The 7,623-nt window shown below is 38.5% G+C and overlaps 1 protein-coding gene across 1 annotated transcript; it reads left to right on the top strand.

Annotated features, from left to right (window-relative positions):
* Nucleotides 1-1,114: 1,114 nt before the first annotated feature.
* Nucleotides 1,115-7,507, top strand: PHYKPL (5-phosphohydroxy-L-lysine phospho-lyase). The gene is given in 11 exon segments (XM_009702618.1): nucleotides 1,115-1,332; nucleotides 1,968-2,042; nucleotides 2,895-2,982; nucleotides 3,077-3,193; nucleotides 3,420-3,502; nucleotides 3,805-4,030; nucleotides 4,297-4,451; nucleotides 4,948-5,037; nucleotides 5,256-5,386; nucleotides 5,834-5,891; nucleotides 7,329-7,507. Coding segments are annotated over 10 exon segments (1,212 nt in total). The 3' UTR covers nucleotides 5,863-5,891; nucleotides 7,329-7,507.
* Nucleotides 7,508-7,623: the final 116 nt, after the last annotated feature.

Below are 7,623 nucleotides of genomic sequence, written 5' to 3'. Positions count from 1 at the left end.
TTTAGAGCACAAGGCCTGTTCTCTTCCCCATCCCAAGCTTTGTTTTAGGGGCCAGAAGTAGGATGACGGCATGTGCCAGCAAACAGAGGAAATGTCTTTCTCTTGATTAACTGACTGAACTGAAAATATTACCAGCAGAATAAGCTATGCGACTTTTAGAATCCGCTAAGATTTATTTTGCTTTCTGATGCTTGCCATAGCTCTTCTTGCAAGCTGTTTTTTTCTAATGATCCAGTGAAGATTGTGAAGGCGAAAGGCCAGTATATGTATGATGAGAATGGAAGACAATACCTTGACTGCATAAACAATGTTGCTCACGGTAAGTTAAAAGTCATGTTACTTGATACCATGTTTTTCCTAAGCAGAACAAGGAACAATCAGTACTTTTTACTTGTTGCATTGTGTTGGGCGAGGGGTTGTTTAATTGGAAGAGGGGAAGAAACCCTTCTTGAGCCTATAGTTTGGGAACTTACGGTTCACATTTGAATGTCTGTGTGCGTGAATTTGCTTTCCGGACTTGCTTCCTGTTGTGTCCTCCTAGGAACATACTTGTTTAAAATTTACAGATTATTTTTTTTTTTCTCCCCATGGAAGCTCAAGTAAAGCACCTAAGTGTAAAACTAATAAATGGCTTGACGTTTTGTTGTGTTTGTAAAAGTTACTGCTAAGCGTACAGTCACAAGACCACTGCTCAGTGTGGTGCCTTAATTGTATATTATGAAGTAGCTGCTGCTTTCTTACAGTATTTGAAATCTCTCTAACAACCCGTCCGTGCTGTCACCAACACCCTAGCGGGGATAGTAAGTCTTTGATGGTAAAGCTTGCCTGCGCATTCCCAAACCTCTAAATTAGGTAAATGTCTAAGCCCAAGTATCAAATTAGACATTATTTGGTTTAGCATATCAATTTCCAGTATTAACTACAAACCTTAAAGTACAGTAGCAGGCAACTTCAAACTTTTTGAAGGGGGAAAAAAAAAGCTTTAGACAAAGCTTGTAAGGTGTATCGACATTGTGTTTTGCTGACAGTATCATTAATGCCCCACTGATGAAATACAATCATCAGTGATATCTCTGCACTACTAGAGGAATATCAGTGTTAAGTTAGTATGCAAATGAACACCATAGGTAATAGGGAAGAACTCTAAAACCACTTTCCACATTCTCTTGCAGTTGGACATTGTCACCCTGACATAGTAAAAGCAGCACATGAACAAAATCAATTGTTGAATACAAATTCTCGTTATCTTCACGACAACTTGGTCGATTATGCAGACAGACTTTCAAAAATGCTACCTGAGAAGTTATGCATCTTTTATTTTTTGAATTCTGGGTAAGTCGGGTATATTAGAATCGATACTGTGTTTTCACTAGGTATATATGGACAAGTATAATACTCTCTTATCAACAGCCAGTTGCATGATCTGGTGTGGATGACTAGAAATCGACAAAAAACACGGTTAAGGGGTTTTGGTTTTGAAGAAACTGTGGTCCTTTTTAGAACTTCAGTGACTCTGAAGTTCACGTTTAGCAAGCTATCAGGAAACTAATGCTTTATTTAAGAAGGGTTTTATTCCCTTTGTAAGGCTTAGACTACGAAACATTAATGTAAATATTTACTGTATTAGTTTCTGGTCTGATTTGTCTTCTGAACTGGGAATAACTTCTATTATCAAAATTAAATGTAACAATGCACATTTCTGCTGGGGTGGTGTACTCCCAAGCAAACTACAGCTAAAAGAAAAAAACCAACTGTTTCCTAAGTAGTTTCTGTACTCCAGCTTTTTAAGATGGATTCTGTTCTGGTGAACAGTCCTAGCTAACAAGGACTGATTACTAAGGGATCTGTGAGTAACACGCATCAAGTTCTGTCTGTTCTTTGCAGGCAGAAACAGCACTGCAAGGGAGGCTAGAATTTCAAAACTCAGACATCTGCAATGAAACACTTATTGAATTTTTCAATTGTAGATCTGAAGCTAACGATCTTGCCCTAAGATTGGCACGACACTATACAAAACATGAGGATGTTATAGTTTTAGATGAGTAAGTATACTGGCAATTTTATCTACTGCGGGGTACAAAGCTCAGTTTTGGTCTGCGGTCAGAGCATTTCCAAAAATCTGTTGTAATAGAAAGATTGTAACCGGGAAGTAATTTTTCCCTCTGTTCAGCATTTGCGAGACCAGCCCAGAGAACTGTGTCCAGGTTGGGCTCCCCAGTACATGACAGACATTGACATACTGGAAGGAGGCCAGTAGTGGCCTGCCACAACAGGTAGGGAGCCACAGGCTTGAGAGGTTAAGAAAATGGGATTTGTTCAGTTCTAAGAGGTGGCTAGAGGGAGATCTTACTGCAACTACAACTGTCTAATGAGAAGGAGCAGAAAAGATGGAGCCAGGCCTGAAGATGTACGGTGACAGGAAAAAAGATAACAGACATAAGTTGAAACCTGAGGAATTCTGATGAGACGTAGGGAAAAACTCTTTGACCGTGAAGGTGGTCAAATACTAGAACAGGATGCCCAGAGAGACTGGAAACTCCATTGTTGGAGGATATTCAGAAGTAGGCCAGACACGTCCCTTCCAGTTGTTCTGCAGTCTTGTAATACTGCAAATGACTGACTGAATTACACTACTGTGATTCTAGTTACTGGTCCAGGCAAACCAGCGACAAGGAGTACTGTCCCTCTGCATCTCTTGCATTCAGATACGCAAAAAAAAAATCCAAATAGTACTAAGGTTATGGATAGAAATTGCAGAGCTGTTCTCAGATTAAGCAACTGTATTCCCACCAGGTGACAGAGCCCAGCTACTCTTTAGCTGTCAGTAATGCTAATCCTAAAGAACTTTTGATACCAAGGCAATTACTGTTTAGTTCTGCTAATTGTTTTTTAAGTGCTTACCATGGACATCTGACATCCTTGATTGACATAAGCCCATATAAATTCAGAAATCTAGAAGGACAAAAGGAATGGGTCCACGTGGTATGTACTTCAGCCTATAACTATCAACTACTTGTCTATTTAATGAAGTCTTATTTATGATATACTGAATATAGGATACTGTTCCTTTGCATAGGCTCCTGTTCCAGACACATACAGAGGACTTTATAGAGAAGACCACCAAGATTCAGTAACAGCCTATGCTAATGAAGTGAAAAATATTATTGAGCAAGCACATAAGAGAGGCAGAAAGGTAAAAACTTATTTCCTTAACCATTTGTCTTGCCTTAGAAATGAGCATGGCTGACTTGTCGATGCCATTCAGTATTACTGAGCTAAGTGGTATAGACTTGTCAAAAAGCAAAGATCACATAATAATGCAAGAACTGTGTAACAATGACAAAGAGCTTGCTAATTGTTAATGTAATTTCCATGACCTTCTGTATTGTGTTCAAATATTACATGCCACTATGTTTCAGATTGCTGCATTTTTTGTTGAATCTCTGCCAAGCGTGGGTGGTCAAATCATTCCACCAGCAGGCTATTTTCAGAAGGTTGCAGAGTAAGTGGTCATTCCATTATCTTAACTTTTTTAATTTAACACACTTGCTAAATATAGATGATAGAGAATTTCTCTGCCTGCTGTAGCATATAACTCAATAGGCAGGAAATGGCCTATGCTTTCATGTTAGAATGTAAACTTTGTATGGCAAAGACCTGCTTTTAAACCCATGATATACAATGTAGGCCTGTACAAGTTTGTTTCCTGGAAGTTTGCACAGTAATGCCTTCTGTGTGTTCTTAAAACAGTAAATATTATGTTCTGTTTCTTCTTAAGAGACAGTAAAATCTGTTACATTACAGGCATGTACACAAGGCAGGAGGCGTATTTATCGCTGATGAAATTCAAGTTGGCTTTGGCAGGGTTGGCAAGCACTTTTGGGCGTTCCAGCTTCAGGGAGAAGATTTCATACCCGATATTGTGACTATGGGGAAACCAATAGGAAATGGGCACCCTATTGCCTGTGTAGCAACAACAAAAGAAATTGCAGAAGCATTTGCAGCCACAGGAGTAGAGTATTTTAATACAGTAAGTAAAAAGTTGCCCAAACTCTCCTTCCCTGCAGGAGTCTAAGTATTAAAATTAGATAATCATGCAGTGGTTTTAATCATCTTTATCACTCGCATAGTTACTCTTTATATTATTTGTATCTTTCTAGTATGTAACTTTTTATTTACTGGCTCCATCTGATAAAAATGGCAGTATGCTCTTTATATCACTGAGGCTACACTTTCAGTGACGATTGCATCTTTCTTCCTTTTCCATGGCTCTGCGTGTTCCTTTCCTGAGCTCAGTTTGGAGGAAACCCTGTTTCATGTGCGATTGGATTAGCTGTGTTAGATGTGATTGAGAAGGAACACCTTCAGGCTCATGCCACAGAAGTAGGCAACTTCTTGATGAAGCTACTCAAGGAGCAGAAAATCAAGCATCCTATCATTGGTGATGTCAGGTATCAGTGCCTTATTTACATTTTCAGCTGCTTTTTGTTTGGAACTCAATCCAACTGATCCAGTTTTAAGAAATTCATTAAATTTATGTTCTCAGCAAAAATCAACAGCCTGCTGTACATTAATTAAAACAAACTTGAACTTATCAAAAGTCTGATATACTTTGCCACTCTAGGCCAGTACTGCTTCATTGATTTATTAGCTGCTAAAGGAATTCATTTTCCTGTTTGAACTCTTACTTCAAGTGCACAAAGAACAGAATTATTGAGCTGGATGGAAAATATGCTTAACATCACAGCCTGTACTGCCATTCTGAGCAGATAAAAGTCTGTACTGTATTACTACATTTCTTCAAAACAGCAATACCTTTTCTGTCACTAGCCAAACAGGGAATTCTCATGCAGTAATGGTTTGGTCTCACAAAAACTTTCTCAGTTTTTTAGTTCACTTGCAGTTTCTTGCTCTGTCACAGATTGACTATTTTTATTTCTTTTAAAGGGGTTCTGGCTTATTCATTGGAGTAGACTTAATCAAAGATCAAGCAGAAAGGACCCCAGCCACAGCAGAGGCAGAATATCTGGTAACAAGGTACAAGGCACAAGCATGTAGTTCCCCAACATGAGGCAAGCGCACCATTACAAAGTAACCTCGCCCCTCAATAGTTGTTAAAATATAGCCAACTGGCAGAAAAAGAAACCAGTCAGTGCAGACAGGCATTGTCTGGACAGCTTGCATGCTGATGCTTGTAAGCTGCTCTGAACTACACGCAAAAGGTAAACATAATTCTTTGTTATTGCTCTTTCCAGACTTAAGGAAGAATATATTCTACTGAGTACAGATGGGCCAGGAAGAAATGTGCTTAAATTCAAGCCCCCAATGTGCTTCAATATGGAGGATGCAAAATTTGTTGTGGACACAATTGACAAGCTACTAACAGGTAGTACAGATCAAAACTGCCTTACAGAGGGTTGCTGTTGGACTGCCTTAAAGTCAATGCTGAACTACTCAGCCTGCTTTTCAGAAGTGCTAAAAGAGAGCCAGGACAGTAGATGCTGAGCACATGGGAAAATTAGTCTCAGTCAATGCAAGTTTAGCCTTCACTTCTACATTACTCTGTTTTAAAGTTCTCTAACAAAACTATTTACTCCACAGATGCAAACACCTTTAAAAATAGCTTTGCTCTGGCAGAGGTTGAAGTGTTTACCTATCTGAACAGGGGCAACTTGTAAAAGCTCTCCAAATTTCATTCTTGAAAGCCATAATCTGTGTGCATTTGCCACTTAGCATTTTATACAACTTCAGCACACTTAGTATTAACCAAGTTAGTGCAAAAACTTGTCTCAAAGTCATGAGTTTGCTAAATTGTTGCTTATTCTCTCTATAGATATGGAAAAAGAATGTCTGGAACAATAGAAAACATCCACCTTGTTCTACCTAAGCAGGTATTTATCTATATTCACCCTTTTACTATTTAAAAGCCAAGGTTCCTAAACATAACTTCACATGCATTGTCACTGGCAGTAAAGCACGAGCAAGCTTCCTCAGAGATGTTTTTACTTGAAGTTAGTTTGCCAGAAATTCCTGCAATCTAAAAGCATGGACCAGACCTTGTGTACATCTGGCATTTACAGCTACCTTCTATCAGAGTCTGACACTTCTAGTAATGCTGTATGTATTTGTTTGTAAGCTAGGTCCAGCATGTCCCAGAAATGCTTACCACTAGAACATGCTATACTTGCCTGGGAAGCTTTAAGGGTGACTGAATTTAACACTCAGCATGCAAATGACATGCACATCAAGACAAAAACATAGCTTTTATGCTAGCTGCTCAGTGCCTTAAGGCTCTAGACAGAAGCTGTTCCAGCTGCATAACTACTACTCAGCAAGTCTCCCTTTAACTGCCCCTTAAGGGCAGAAGCACCATATATTCTGCATGCCACAATTTGGGCACCTCCACTTACGCTAACAGCTTTATGAAGAGCCACAAACAGTACTTTTACTACTATAGCTCCTGTTTTACTTAAAATCTTAGTTTGAAATAGTATTGCCTTCCATTCTCTTGAGCATTTTTGACTACTTTGTAGGGTCATTTCAGTTTCACGGCTGTTATCTCATGCTTAAACATCAATTTACCCCTATACTCAGTTGTTTGTCAGCATCAGTAAGGCTAAGCCCTGTTAAGTCTTCCAAGCCTTGTAAATCTTAGTTTCTGTTGAGGTCCCACTATAGCTTGCTTACAGAGAACATCTAGCTGCCAGTCATTTTGCCACACACTCATGAGCACAGTGTACACTTACAGTTAATACCTCAATAACACCACACATTGGTACACTTAGCGCTTCTTCAATCTACTCTGACTAAAGGACAACCAAGTGTATTTTAACAAAGTGCCCAGTAAAACTCTTGGTACCTGGACAGGAATGCACTTGATGTGATCACTGTAATCAGTGTGATGAATGGTGGCCTTGACCACCATACTAGAGTCACAGTGCTGTGGCCCTGAGCTAAGGAGATACATGCTTTTAGTTCAGTGTAATATTAGTATAGCAGGCACGAGAAAAATGTGTTAATATTTTATTTAGCAAGTTAATGGAAAGACATACAGCTGTTTGTACTACTTATTCTTGAGAACAGAAAGATTACTCAACAGTGCCAGTTTAACTGAGAGGCCTAATGACTTAATGTGCTTGTCTGCAATCTAAACTAAGCAAGAAAAACGCCTTTATTTTCTACAGAAAACCAAGAATGCAAAAAGCCTCTTACTAAGTACAGTACCAGTATGACACTTACATATAATGTAAGCGGAAATGAGGGAATTAAGTAGATTCTTTTTAATGATGCTTTTACAAAAAAAGAGTAACATTATTTTCTTTCCATAGGTTTCAAACAATGCTCAAGATCTACTACTAAGAAACATTATTCTACTATAATAATGCACATTTAATCTTTGTCCTAGCATGTCTTAGACCAGATAAGTTACCTTTGATTTTGTTATTTTCAGTTATCTTGTTATTAGTAAAAGCTTTAGGAGAAATAAATTTTACAAGAGCTTGTTTCAGCTCTGGCAGAAGTGTGGAATTGGCTTTTTATTTAAAACAGCATATCTAAACTGATCATAAAGGAATGTATTTCTAGTAGCTGCTATAAACTACATTGTTCTAAATTCACACTCTT

This window comes from Cariama cristata, unplaced genomic scaffold, assembly GCF_000690535.1.
Source record: "Cariama cristata isolate BGI_N322 unplaced genomic scaffold, ASM69053v1 scaffold26666, whole genome shotgun sequence".
Lineage (NCBI taxonomy): Eukaryota > Metazoa > Chordata > Aves > Cariamiformes > Cariamidae > Cariama > Cariama cristata.
The sequence above is the reverse complement of the archived record's forward strand: the minus strand, read 5'-3'. Positions and strand labels throughout refer to the sequence as shown.